This window comes from Sinocyclocheilus rhinocerous, unplaced genomic scaffold, assembly GCF_001515625.1.
Source record: "Sinocyclocheilus rhinocerous isolate Xijiao unplaced genomic scaffold, SAMN03320098_v1.1 scaffold1635, whole genome shotgun sequence".
NCBI classification, from domain to species: Eukaryota; Metazoa; Chordata; class Actinopteri; order Cypriniformes; family Cyprinidae; genus Sinocyclocheilus; species Sinocyclocheilus rhinocerous.
Genome location: NW_015627629.1, coordinates 1,227,041 through 1,242,158, shown reverse-complemented (window position 1 = coordinate 1,242,158; position 15,118 = coordinate 1,227,041). Strand labels below are relative to the sequence as shown.

General features: G+C 34.7%; 1 protein-coding gene across 1 annotated transcript; it reads right to left on the bottom strand.

The window, feature by feature from the left end:
* Positions 1-739: 739 nt before the first annotated feature.
* LOC107732333 (ezrin-like) lies at positions 740-14,591 on the bottom strand. Its single transcript, XM_016543628.1, has 13 exons — positions 14,228-14,591; positions 9,891-9,974; positions 8,464-8,559; positions 6,576-6,850; positions 5,134-5,217; positions 4,903-5,049; positions 4,493-4,589; positions 3,692-3,855; positions 3,354-3,484; positions 2,937-3,097; positions 2,713-2,805; positions 2,310-2,573; positions 740-1,209 (listed from the first exon to the last, which is right to left on the bottom strand). Exons 1-13 carry the CDS (start codon positions 14,237-14,239, stop codon positions 1,045-1,047), a joined length of 1,773 nt encoding a protein of 590 aa, XP_016399114.1. The 5' UTR covers positions 14,240-14,591; the 3' UTR covers positions 740-1,044.
* Between the last annotated feature and the right edge of the window lie 527 nt (positions 14,592-15,118).

Here is a 15,118-nt window from a genome sequence, read left to right as displayed (position 1 = left end):
CACAGTAATCCTGACCGCTTGCACTGTTAGCCCACCCTGTGCATATTTCAACAAACGGTTTCCAGGCTTCATAAATCGTTGTCTAGCAACATAATTAACATTCTAGTCCTTGAGTAAATATCAGTGGTCCTTTGTGGGCTTGTGCAGGCGCACCCTTTGCATAACAATTTGCCTTTCACAGGCTCTCTGCGCATCACTGCGAATGAAACTGTAGTTCTTTTAATGGTCACAGCATAAATGGAGGACATCTGGATAAACAGACAACGCAAACCTTTCTGCTATTCTGAACAATCCCGCTGTCAACGCATTGTGCTCCTCTCTTTGTCAACCAGTTCCTAGGTTGCATTTTTTTTCTTTGAAAAACAAACTTGCATGTAAATAAATAAATAACAACCATACATTTTATGTCCCACAGTAACTGGACAGCAGATTTAATTCGAATCAATTTAATATAATTATTTTAAAATTATACATAGAAAATATACAATCTAATATAATCTAATTTACTATGCAGCATTTCTTTAATCAAAATTTGTTAAAAACCATTGACTTGTTTGTTATGGCCACTATTTGATCACATTCATGTTTTAGATCATTATCAATAATTCTCTATCATAATATATTTTCACTTTTTGTTTTTCAGCCTTTTTAAACATAAAACCTCCATTTTATGAATAAGAGTTGTGTTTTATGACACAACATGATGCTGCACCACATTTTGAATGCAAAAGATCTTAAGTTAGCACTAATAAAAAGGTTCCCATAAAAGATGACATGATTTTTCAAGCCAAAGCCTTTGGCACAATTAGCATAAATAAGATCTCAAGAGTGTTCTCAAGGCAACATACACATATCATTTTAGTGCCTTAAATAAGTTTCAGAAATAAAAACTACACTACTTGTGTAGTGTGTACAGACTGTGTAAATAATCCCGTCTTTTCAATGGCAAAGACAAAGTGAGGCCATTTGTGGTAATTAGATGAATTCACCTTTGAACAGCAAGAGCTGCCGGTACTCAAGATTTATTGGAGAATTTATCAGCCATTATAAGGCTTCGAACTCATCTATTCTCTGCTTGGTGTTGCCCATGCGGATCTGACGAAGCGTCTTGTACTTGTCCCTCCCGGCTTGTACATTTTCATTGTGCAGAATGTCGTTCTTAGTCTTCTTAGAGTCATCTCGAGCGTCGGCCAGCTCAGAGCTCAGGGCCTAAAAGCAATTTAAGAAACAGTTAGTCACAATGTACATACCTATTGGGACAACTGAAATTAAAAACATTGAGATGTGAAGTATAATTCATACTAGTGGTATGATCTGAAAGTGGTGATTTGAGATCAATGTCACCATGATATGAACCAGATAAATGTGGAGTGTTGTTCATAAACAAACGGTATATGAATGAAGCATGTCTTTTATTGAACAGACTGATACAATTTAGGATAATTAGGCTTGAAATTGTAAACAAATTGTAAATCATTGTAGTTTTTTTTAGCAGAAACTGGTTAATTAATGATACAGAGACTCACTGAAAAAAAAAGACACTTGCCTACTGTTGTAATCATGTAAACTACAGAAAGAGTACCTGAACAAATCATTGAACAGATCTGAATCTTTTTTTTTTTAGTCTGGTTTGAGTCACTGAGAAAGAAAGGATAATAATGAGTCCTGAAAGAATAATAATGAACAAATCTATGTTTTTTAATTAATCTCCTGAACGAATGATAATATGACTCATAATGCTAAAAAAAAAAAACTTACCGGTCACCACCTACATGTGTAACAATGTAACCTATAGAAATATAACTAATCTGAACTAATCAGTTTTTAGGTGTTCAAAAAACAAACTTGAATCTGTTGGTGAATGAATCTCCTCCTGAATGAATGATATAATGATTCAAAATCCTCAAAACATAAAACATAACATAACCTCCATAAATAGTTACTGAACAAATCAGTGAACGAATCTGGATGCGTTTTAGGTGTTTAAAAGATTCAATGAATCACTCAGATGAATCAAAATCTCCAATACAGGTAAGTGTTATGTATGTATATGTATGTGAACGAACTGAAAATAAGATAAGACTAGTTTTAATTACGAACGACTCTGTTGAACAAATCTCCTGAATGAATTTTAAAATAAATCATAATCCTCAAAATCTGCAGAACCTCCAGAAATAGTTACTGAATGAATCTGGTTGTGTTTTAGGTGTTCTTCAGAATCAAAATATGATGAATGATTGGGATGAATCACAATCCTTGCTACTAATCCATACGTAATTATGTTTGAGGAAACGTAATAGGCGCGTTACCATGAGCTGTTTCTGCACGCGCTCGTTCTTCTCTGCCTCTGTGATGCGATCCTCCTCATTGCGGTGGTCCTCTATGCCCTCCACATGGAGCTCAGCACTGTAGGTGCTGTTGTTCTCCTCTTGATCATCGTGATCGTTCTCTAAGGGTTCCTCCATCATGGCCCGGGACATGGGTGCAGCCATGGGGGCAGCAGCCACAGGGGACAACATAACGTGCTGCAACTCCTCACGGGTCTTTTCCAGATCGTCCTGTACCTCTTTAGCCTGAGAGAATTGAAGAGGTCCGTTATAAGAAGAAAAATGTATCCATATTTTCCACTTACATGACTTCAACAATAGTTAGATTAAAAAATCTTAATTAATCCAATATTTTGACCAGTAGTGTATACTGTTCAAAACTCACCCTGTTCTGCCATTCACTGGCTTCTTCTTCCTTGATTCTCCTGGCTTCCTCCAGCAAGACAATCTTTGCAGTGTATTCTGCCAGTTCTGCTGCCTATATATATATTAAAAAATCAAGCTTCAGTTCACTATAAATAAAACAAGTTTTACACAATCCATCACAGAATATGTAGATTTTCACTGTTAAAGGTGCGTTTTGTGTATGTAAATGTGTCCCCCGCTCACTAGCTGCTCCTGATTTTTCATCTGGTCCTCAGCTTGCCTGGCCAGTTCTTCTTTAGCCATCAGCGCCGCCTGTCTCTCAGCCTCCAGACGTGCCGCCTCCTCCTCCACCCGCCGTCTGTCTTCCTCCAGTATCCGGGCCCTCTCAAACTGCTCTTTCAGATCTGAACAATACATAAAATCAACCATAAGGGGGCAGCAGTCACTCAATTATACTCAATTAAACATCATTTATTGCAAGCATGTGCTAGTATGGTAGCTAACTTAAACACCATTCTGTCTATCTATCTATCTATCTATCCTTAAGGGTTATACAAGATCATTCCACTTTTCATTGGGATTTCAATCTTAATTTCAAACAAGACCAAACAAGAAAATATGTATTACTGTATTAAAGAGATCAGATATGTAGTACCTTACCTCTCTCAACCTTTTTGGTCTGCTCTTCAAACTGGAGAAGCTTCATCATCATCTCCTGCTTCTCTCTCTCTACCCTCTCCTTTTCTTTCTCTATTGCCTCCCTTTTCTTCTTCTCATTTTCCAGCTGGGCTCTGGGAAGAAAACAGGTAGCAAACACATTTAATTATGTACTCTTAATGGGGGGAAAAATATAACAAAATAAAAATAACAAACAAACAAACAAACAAATATTTTATTGGCCAATAACTTTTTTAAATTAGTGATGATCTGCCCTGAGCTGGTGTCTTGCTGTGCTCCTCAGGGCAGCTGGTCATTGATAATGAACATTGTGTCCTCACCTCTCCATCTGTCTCTGGTGTTTCTCCTCTCTGGCTTGAGCCTTCATCTGCTGCACTTCAATGGTATCAGGTTTCCTGCGCTGCATGTAAAGTTCATGGTTTCCCATGCACAGCTGCAGGATGCGCTTGTTTATACGCAGACGAGACGTATAGAACACAAAGTCCTGTAAGAACAAGAGGGAGAACAGAATGTGTCACATTTTATAATGTCTTTTCCGTAAATAATATGCCAAATATATTCCAACCGGCCTTCATGATTGAAAAAAAAATATTATCCACTTGAATACACTTCTCATATGAAGAATGTTTTAAAAATTCTGAATTACCATTCATTTTGATATCTTTTGGACGCATAACATCCAAAATATCAGGGCAGGGGGTTCAAATGTCTTAATATAATGATATAAAGAAAAAGGACTCAGAAAATAGTTTGGCATTGTGTGTGTGTGTACACATACAGAATATATATATATATATATATAAATGTGTTCTAAAACATTTTGGAAAGTAAAGATTAAGATATGTATTCAAGGTGTTAGGAAAATACATTATTTTACATTATTTTTAACTTGATAGTTACACCATGTGACAATTATCCTTTAATCATTAAATTGTAATTTTTTTGAAAATGTATAAAAGTTTTTCAAAACCATATGAAACCAGCCTGAATACAAAGAGTTAATTTCAGTAAACTTGACACATGTTTCCTTTCTTCATCTTCTAAGCTGTTATTTGCCATTGGCCCAGATACAATAATTTCAGGTGAAAAAAAGACATAAAATCATTCATGCAAATACTTACAGGAGCTTTTTTGTCAATGGGTTTTATTGTGAACTTCTTGTCACTGAATGAGATGTTCCTTATTTCACTCCAAGGGAATCCAATCTTTGGAGTCAACCTAAGTAATGAAGAACAGCCAAAATATATTTCATGCAACTGACATTTTTTTTTAACTTTTTTATTGTAATGTCTTTTTTGTGTTTGTCAACAAACATTACAAAAATCACAGACTTTGTGGTCCATTAGTGCAATGACCTCTCAATAAAGCACTATGTGTTCGTGTTGACTTGTTTGGCTTGTTGTGGGTTAGGACAGTCACTCCGCAGGTCATTAACCCCACAGTCATGACAGCTGCCACACTGACCCCGATATCCCCAACTAGCCTAGCACCGTTTCTAAATAATCAGGCCTCACTCACAAAAAGTGCTTACCTGTCTTCTTTTTCATAGATGTTAAGTCCCAAAGCATCTACGCCTAACCACAGGTCTGTTCCTTTCTTGTTCTTGATGTCGAAATAGTTGACGCCATACATTTCCAAATCCTGTGAGATCTTTAGATACTCCAGTATGGCATCTTCCCTGGTGATGAAAAATTCGAAGAAATGATAAGCTGGTGGAGCGACATGAAGGCGAGCTGAATGGCAGTATATAAGTCCGACTCACTTGAGAATGCCTCTGTGCTCCTCATGCCAAATCTGGATCCTCTCCTCCCATTGTTCTTTAGAGAGTTTGTGCTGGTCAAGCACTCTGAAAACACAGAATATCAAATCAACAAACCTTCCGTTTTGAAAATGAACCATGGTTTTACTACAAATAAATCCAAAAAAAAAAAAAAACATGGTTACTTAATCCATGGTAACCATAAATTAACAATGGTTTTGCTACACTAACCATAGTTTAACCATGGTATTTGCAGTATTTGTAGTAAAAGTGTGTTTATACAAACGATAATCAATCCACCAAAGAATATTGTTACTACTTTTACTATAATCTTCGTAAGGGTTGTGGTAGAATCATATGACTAAAAGTGTTGTGGCCATATAACATAAATATATTTGGGGCCAAAATATGAATGAAATTACATTTTCAAAATGTCACATAATAAAAACTGTACAAATGTTTTCATCATTACCTTACAACAGCATCTTTGTTTCTATTTTTGTCTTCTCACAATAATTTCTGTCTATTTAGGATCTTCAGAGCCTCAGTTTTCTTTATCGGCAATTGAAAGTGGCCAAAACATACGCAAATGCATTTGCAAATTCTTTGTAGATTTGACAAGATTATTATATTCTAAAAATATTTCATTTTCATGCATTTCTTTTTTGGAGACTTTTTTTAAAATAAATAAATATACTTAAACTTGCAACTTTGTGTATTGTAAGTAATGTTAATTTTATATTAATTTTCACATGTGTTGGAATATTAAGTAACATCAGTGTAAATGTGTGTGTTTATGTTTAAAATAAAGCTAAATAGAAGTCTTTCAAACATACTTAAAAAGATTTTCAGATGGTTAGAAGCAGCACCAACAATATGCATAGATAAGTGTATATTTATATGATTATATTCATTTTTACATTAATATGTAGCAACAATAGTGAAGTGATTTCAGTAAAATTCTGAATAAAGTACTTTTTGTAACAAGTTACTATTAAACCTAGTAAAATTCTGTTATTTTTATTGAGTTCTGATAATTTAGTTTGAGATTCAAAACTCTGCATGCTGCTGACATGTCCAAATGATGTCAGGTTTGACATTTTTAATGAAAATATGTTTAGCCAACTTGATTTTAATCTGTGGTGATTCTTTCTTTTTTTTTTCTAACTAAGCAATTTAAGTCAGGGGACCTCAGTTATATTCCCAGAGATCTTTAGGAGACTTTCCTGCGAAGTTCAGCACCAAACCCAATCTGACCCAGCTAATTAAGATCTTCAGGAACACTTGATAATTACAAACAGGTGTGTTGGAGAAAGGCTAGAACTGAACTCTACAGGAAAGAAGACCTCCAGGAACATGAACAAGCACCACTTATGTGAGTAATTTCAAATCACTGAATCATTAGAATGCACTGAATGAATGTTTTTTGAGCAGTTTCCACTCACCTCTGAGGCAGAAGCCTCTCGGTCGCTAGGTATCCAGGTTTGTGGGTTTCCGGTGAGTGGTCTCCAAACTTGGCCTGAACAGAATAGGAGGCCAGCAGAACGGCTGTCTCTGGGGGGCAGTAGGTCTCATCGCTCAAGATGCCTTCCTTCACCTGCAGGAAGAAAAGCTTTTTCGTGATGTCCTGAATCAGCTCCTCAGCCACGTCTTCAGGGTAATGCTTGGCCCGAAACTTAAACTGCAGAGGGTTTTCTTGCTTCACCTCTTGAGAGGACACCTGTGAAATCAGAATGAAGAATGAATGTTGGATTGTGACACACAAAACTCAAAGTGGAGATGAAATTAATATGAAATGGTAGGTAAAAATTCAGTTTTCATAACTTTTAGGTTCCTCCAAAAAACTTTGTGTTTGCTCACAAAAGCCTTCAAATACAATTTTTCCTCCCATGTCTTTTTTTCCCCCATCACTATGTCCCTTTAGGGTCTCTGTATTGGGTAGCTAAGTGGCAAAGGTTTCTTTTGAATGCTGTTGGGCACATGTAATGTTAAAATTTGTTTGTAACATGAACATTTTGTAATATGGAGTATTAATATGCAAAGCAAATGACTATATTGCAATGTTCAGAACTATGTTTATTTAGATACTATGATACAATGCAGATATTTTAGTGACAGAACATTAATACAACAGTTTTGATATGTATTACTATATGATGATATGTTTTTTAGGTGATTGTACGTACAATAAAATATGACACAAAGCAAGAGAGAATTTGAATAAATAAAAGAAAACTATTTGAAGTATTGCTTTAAACCCTGAATTTCTGTACCCCTACTGCATTATAAGCAACAATCTTAATCTTTTCAAATGTGTCATATGTTGCAAGCATTCAACAAACGCAATCACATGTCAGAAAGTGAGCCTTCAGAGTAGTAAATGTAAGAGTAGTAAAATAACACTAACACCTACATCTCCACCTATAGATAGCATGTTCTTAAAACGTTCCGGTGCTGTTTCTAGGGTATTTTGGGTGGTTGCTTGGGTGGTTAAATGCTGACTCAAGTCAAAAAAGCCCACTCCCACATTTATGATATTTTAGTCTGTAGATATGGGTTGGGTGCCAGTAAGTCTATGGGATTCTTTTGTCTGTTTTATCGTCTGCATGCAAAAATCACAAGCTATATCAATTCCCTCCTCATTAAGCTACACAATTTATGGTATCATACATGTCAAATGGAGCAAGACAAGTTATGCACCAAAGTTTAATACTTATGGGTAAATGGACGATAATAATACTGACGCTTGGTTGCCTTAGCAATGCCACTAATAAAATGCTTGTATGTGTGCCATGTAGGGCTGCACGATAAATCGCATGCGATATTTAATGCGCATCTTGTCAGAAAGCCGGTTCTGTAATCAGCGGTAAATCTCCATCACGTGCGTGCTTTCACATTGAGCAGCATTAACTACACAGAGCCGTTGTTCACAGGCAAGCTGCGCAAAACCACGTTAATTTTCGCACGATTTTTTGCGCAGCTCGTCAGTGAACAACGGCTCTGTGTAGTTAATGCTGCTCCATGTGAAAGCCCGCAGGTGATGGAGATTTACCGCTGATTACAGAACCGGCTTTCTGACAAGATGCGCATTAAATATCGCATGCGATTTATCGTGCAGCCCTAGTGCCATGTATGATATTAGCAAATTGTAATGAAATAAGCCTTTATTTGTCTGTTGTAGAACTGTCTGTGAATATCATTAACATCAATGCATTATTAACGTGTTATTAATATATTATTAATGTATTATTAACGTTATTTTCTCGTCTAACAATATAGTGCAGGAAAATGTTTTAAAATATGTATATATTTCCTCTACAAAATCAATAATACCTTTTTGTCCAGTTTCAGCCATGTCAGAAAGCCTTTGGTGTCTGTGTATTGCAGGCCAAAGTACCAGACCTCACGCAAACCCACCGTCTTAACCACCTGAATAGATCAACACAGAGGATAAAAATCAACCAATTAGAAGTGACTAACCCAATGCTAAATGTATGAGAACAAACTGGAGTACATTTAAAACATATACCTAATCACCCTTGATAAACAAGCATGACGTTATGTTGTAGGTCAAACAATGGGAGTCTCTAGTCTTAGTTGATTAGAATAGGAACTCTACAGGAAGGGAAAATACCACCCATCCAGACCTCTTATCAGTTAGGTGTGTGCAAATATAGGCAGAGACGGTGTCCTCCACCTTGGTGTCATATACCGTATGTCCTGTCATACCACGAAGCTCACCAATCGCCATATAACAAGATAGTTTAGCATTACTAATCTCAACAGTATCTGACAAATGATTTACACCCAGTGACTAGGAGCATGAATTTGGGTGTGACTAAGGTAAGTAAAATGCTTTTGAAATTAGTTACAAAGTTTTGTGTTGTCATTTCAAAAAGATACAAGTTACTACAAGTTGATGATTCATTGTGATAGAACAAAAGTGGTGCATTTAGATCGCATAGAAAATATTATGCAAGCACTATGTTTATGCAAGTGCATGTCCACTTGGTAGGAGGTTTTCATAGTTTGGTGAGAACCTTAATTTTTTGCTATTACTTTTAGTTATTTTCCCAGCATGCAGCGTGAAACTACAAACATGTTCCCTCATCTGTATCTAAAGTGGAGGGAATTTAGCCTTTAGTTTAACTCGTATGAAATCATAGTCAGAAAAATCTAATTTGGAAGCCTTTAGTCGAGTATCATATTTGATAAATTTTTATTCAGAGGCCCAGACTGAGCAAAAGTATGCAATTTGGTGCAGTTGCTGATATTTATATGACCAAAAAGTAAGTTGAAATTACTTGCAATGTAAATCAATGAGATCTTTATAACAGTATAGCAGACTACTTACATAAAATGCATATAAATATCAGTTGTCATTCTATATCTCCCAATATCTCCTCTATATACCTCCAAAGAAATACCATAATACATATCCAAATAAATGTTCCACCAAAGCCTGATGTATCATATTTGATACTCAAATTTTAAATTCACAAAATGAATGTTTTCTACAAAAAATAATTATGTATGAATAATCAAGTAAACCTTAAGCTGCTAAAGTCCAGTAAGTGAAATATAACCTTTGAAGTAAAGTTTTGATCATGTTGCTAATTTAGAGGCCTTAGAAATGTGCGTACAATACAGTAAGCTCTATAGGGTTAAAAACCACAGGTGATTCTTCAAATATCGTCTCACTGGCTTAGCTTTAAAAAAAACAACCTGGAGGATTTCAGGAGCCTTTGGCCGTTGCTCACCTGCTCAAAGAGCTGTTTGCCTGTTGTAACCGACTGGATTGCAAATTCCAGCTCGGCATCCATTGTGGTGACACGGACATTGATCTGCAGAGAACAAATATAAGTGAGTGTTTTTCCATTGTCATTGAATCAAGTATTGGAATAAATTAAGGCAAAAATGTGTTGGTATTTGCACAGAAATTTTAAATATGCCATTACAACAGAACAGATTTATTGGCCGAAAAATGTTTAAAATGTTCATTTAATACAATATTTCACACAGCAAACACCTTAATTACATTACACCACATCAGTTGGAACATCAGCTATCAGATGCATGTTAACTATAATCATGGAACGTTATGTTCCCTAAATTACATCTCATTCCACAAAGCCACTAGCGATAAAGTCTTAGAACAGATCTGCATTATGCAATATCCTCCAGATGACTGACAACTGACAAAGGAGATGATTTCAACAGATTCAACGGACATTCATGGGTGTGACATTATTAATCGATGATAATATAATATATATATATATATATATATATATAATCTATGAGGTTTCGTTTTAGATTTTATACAAAGAAACAAACAAAGCATACTTTTGTGAACAAAAAGGAATAACAAGCAAACAGTGATAAAACACTAAAAATCTGTGCCCAGAAGAGATTCCATGAATTCTATGGTAAAGATCTCAGTCCAGCACACTTTACACAAGCTTTCATAACAACCCAGTGAACCTTGACAGAGCCTTAAAAGCATTGTCAGTTACACAATCATGTGAACTTATTCTAGAGCTGTAAAGATAAACCCTTCAAACTTGTGCAACAAATGTTAGCAAAGTTATTTTGGGTAACCAAGACCCATCAACATTTCAGTTCAACGCTTTCTTCCTGTTATTGGTACCTATTTGCAAAGCTTAAATAAAAGACCTTCATATATTCAGGATTAGCACATTTAGTGTCTCTAATCATGAGTAAAGTGACAACTGCTATAATACTCACAGTGCAATAACTGTTACACCCTGGCGTTAGTATTTAGCCACATCAGCAAATAAATGATCTGCATGTTTAGAACGGTATTGGTCACCTACTGTAGAACTTTTGGCACCTGCTGCTGACAATACAAAGTTGCAACAATTTTCACTACTTAAAATTCTAAAAATATCTGCGAGCAACCATAAATGGTATTCTGTAGAAAATATTACTAATTTTAATTTTAAAAAAGGCTGCAACCCAAAAAAAAAAAGTAAAAAAAGTAATATTGCGAAATATTTTTCAATTTAAAATAACTTTTCTATTTGATTATATTTTAAAATGCAATTTATTCCTGTGGTGGCAAAGTTGAATTTTTAGCAGCCATTACTCCAGTCTTCAAATGATCCTTCAGACATTCAATTATGCTGATTTGGTTTATTTTTGTGGAAACCCTAATACATTTTTTCAAGATTCTTTGATTAGAAAAAGTTCAAAATAACAGCATTTACTTTAAATAAAATTTAGGAAATTTACTAAATATCTTCATGGAACACGATCTTTACTTAATATCCTAATGATTTTTGGCATTAAAGAAAAATCAATAATTTAGAATTTTTGGCTATTGCTACAAATATACCCCAGCGACTTAAGACTGGTTTTGTGCTCCAGGGTCACAAATGTCTTTATTGTTACATTTGATCAATTTAATGCATTCTTGCTGAATAAAAGAAACCTATTCATTTCTTTCAAAAAACAAATCTTACTGATACTTCTCACTGACCCAATTTTATGATGATTTTTATTGTTTTTCATGATTTTCTTTTTATTTTATTTCACTAAAAAATAACAATACATAAAATTTTACCATTAAAACTTAATTTAATTCGGAATAACCATTGAATTCATGGTGAAAATCTATTACATTTAAAAGACAACACATGTACTTTCCACAGTCAAATTTAGATATGTTTTTTTTATATCTAATACAATTCACTATAATTTATAATGAAAATCAATAAACCAGTGAATATGTCCACTTAGAATCTCAACCTCAGTTTTAGTTAGAAAGCCTGTATAACAATGTTAATAAAGTTACAATAAAATAGAAAGTACAAGGTCTCCAATCTTCTGAGTATCGTAATCAGTGTGACATAATGCAAATTAACCTTTATCAGCAAGCCCTTAGATAAGGCTTGCAACTCTGTCAAAAGAGTTTAAATGACTGCTGCCACTATGAAGTCTCTAAATATGATAACCATACTACATGCATAATTAGCACTATACATTGATTAGCACATGCTTTCAAAAATATTTTGGGTCTTGTCGGTAAGTGACAAACAAGCTGCTTATTATTGGCAACTTCAGCTTGTCCTTATAGAAAATAAACATTAATCCCAAAGCCAGCATGGCAGGTATAATCTATAATCTTCAAAGCTTGTCCTCTCGGTTGGATTTGGCCTAACAATGGAACAGACTGCGTGAGTGCTACTGTTTAATCCAGCAGTCGCCATCTCCATGAGCAACCATCTCAGCTGCAAATTTATCTAACAGGAGGAAAGACTCAAAGTACGTCATAACACAGCTTGACGGCTAAACCTGCATGTCTCATTTGCCTGAAGGGTGCAGACTCACAAGCCGGTGCTATCCCACTTCCCTCAAATCACAGATAAGTGTTTGTGCTTCATAGGCTTAAAGAAGCTTTAGGTCTAAATGTGCTGGGTTTGTCCCTATTTTACCCAGCACTGGGTTGTATTTAATCCAGCATTTTTTAGAGTGTAGATTTTAAAAATGTATTTGGATAAGTCACAAATGGAAATAGAATGGGAATTTCTATAGTAAATAGAAATTGAACATTCTGGTTAAAATGTATGCGTTTGTATAAGAGAAAATACATGTTTAGATGCTATATCCAGTAACAATTTCTTTTTATCACCCTTTTTCTCTCGTTTATTTTAATGGTTTTGTATTGCTTTAAAATTAAAATAAATTTAAAAAAGTATAAGTACAAATATTCCATGAGTCCCTCAATTAGTTAATGAAAGCAGAAAAAACAATAATCACAATACAGTTGGGGTTTAAAGTATGTCGGTGATCATCCTGTATTGAAAAAATATATATATATATTTTTTCAAAATTCTATCAATAAAATTTAAATGAAGTGCAACATATTTTCTAACAAATGTAATGTTTGATAATAGACAGAGGGTTTTTGGATTTTAACAAAAGAATTCATCATTTAATACATTTATAATGTGCTATTCAACCATGGGGACAAACTTGGGAATGCTATATTTCCATATTTTTTTGTCTTATCAATAAGGAATTTTTCATATAGATTGTTTACCTGTGTTTTATCTGTGTTTTGAATTTTGCACAGCATTGCGTTGTGTTTTAGAGTTAGCAGAAATGTCTGTGAAATGATACCGTATAATGTCCTTGCAGAAAATTGCCAGTACTTTTTCCGTATTTTTTTTATTATTATATATTTTAAATAGCTTTTTCATAAAGAATAGGTGAAAATATACATTTCAGCATCCGCTAAAAGATCTAAAAATGTTTACAAATAAAGAATTAAAAAACGTTGATGAATAAACTGGTTTACCAGTAATCTCTCTTGAATGTTAAGGACAATAAGTAGTGTGACATCACATCCTGGTATTCAAATACTAAAGTCAAAAGTATGTTCACAGCAGCACAATCTGCATCTAGCTAATCTTTTACTTTTGCGACATGAACACAGCATGAACTCATCCTCAATAAGTCTAGTTAATGTGTAAAGACTCATACTCAAGCATGTTAACCATCAAATTAATAGTTAGTAGTCTATCCTTCTAAGGTTTGAGGTAATCACTACAACCTGAAATATAAAAATTATAATATAATTTAAAGTATAAACACTAATTATAGGCATTAATAACACGTTTAAAAAAAAAAATTATATGGAGGCAATATAGTAATAAATTGCAGCTTTATCTTGATTTAACTACTAAAGACTCTCCTTTCTTTTAACATCATGGATTTTGTCAATCAGAACACATTACAAAAATATTAAATACAATACGAAACTAAGGTTAAGCTATGAAACTTTTTTGAATGTGGGAGTCTTTATGACAGAGGCCTGTTGTAGCCTAAGTCACAACTCTAAACAAGTCAGGATTCTACAAATGTATCAACAATAAACGTACATTTTTCTAGACATAAACATACGGATTAATATATGGGATAGGCTACTGTACACTAGAAAGATCATTCTCTAAATCCGTGTGTAGGCTAATACAGATAATTCACATGATTGTTCTCTTTAATGGCACTGTAATCTCGTTTTGTTCCTGTAATAAACCGTTATGTTTTTAATAAAAAGAAAAGAACTACTTACAGGCTTAGGCATTGTCAGTCTTGCGTGAGGACCAGCTTAAGAAAAAACCAGAGACTCGCGCTGTGCTCGCGACCGATCTGAACAGTGAGCGCTAGAGACTCATTTCTGAGTCATTTTCGATAGATGGTGTCAAAGCCTCGCCCCAGCGATAGCTACGATAAGTTAGTTAGACCACTCGAGTTAAAGAGTGCCAGCAGGTCTCTGCTTACGGTGCAGCTGCGCTGTAAGCTCGGGTTCGACCTTTGATCCGGCTCGCGCACAGACGGCGACGCGACAGAACTAGAGCGCGTGCACAGCCTAGTTCTTATCGCGTCGTCAACAATAACAATGATAGAAGCTCTTTAACGGCTCACACTGTCACATTACAACATTGCAGTCCATATACACTGACTGGGCGGAGAAAACATGGGCGCGGTTGAGGTTGATAATCTACAAGGTGGATATCTGGGCAGTTTTCTACTTTCTGTACTTTAGTAGGCTACAGGGGGGCGAATACATATTTATATTTATTTAAATATGTTTATAAACATTCATCCCCAGAAAGTATTTGAACAATTAAAATAAAAAATGACGATTAAAATCGCTTAAATGTCACGAAATATCGAAAATGTTTGAGAAAAATGTCAAAAGGCATTTATTTTAAATATAGTATAATAACACCCTTTAAATGGTTTTAAATGCTAAAACAATAGGCTAGCCTACATTAAAATACATGGAAAATAAAGATGAATACGTCTACTAAAAATCACTGCAATATTGTGAAAAGTAATTGTAAAAATGTAAATAAAATAAAAAAATTCTAGCAAATTTTCTAGCAATTTTGTTTCCTCACCCGATGCACGAACAAATTACTCTTATGATCCGGTTCGTTCTAAGGACACAAGATACTGG

Excerpts from the sequence above, each read along its gene's own strand:
- LOC107732333 (XM_016543628.1), bottom strand. Across the intron at positions 4,590-4,902 it reads ATCTATGAAAAAGAAGACAG|GTTGACTCCAAAGATTGGAT; the intron begins GTAAGCACTTTT and ends TTCATTACTTAG. Across the intron at positions 3,485-3,691 it reads CACCAGAGACAGATGGAGAG|AGCCCAGCTGGAAAATGAGA; the intron begins GTGAGGACACAA and ends TTTTCTTCCCAG.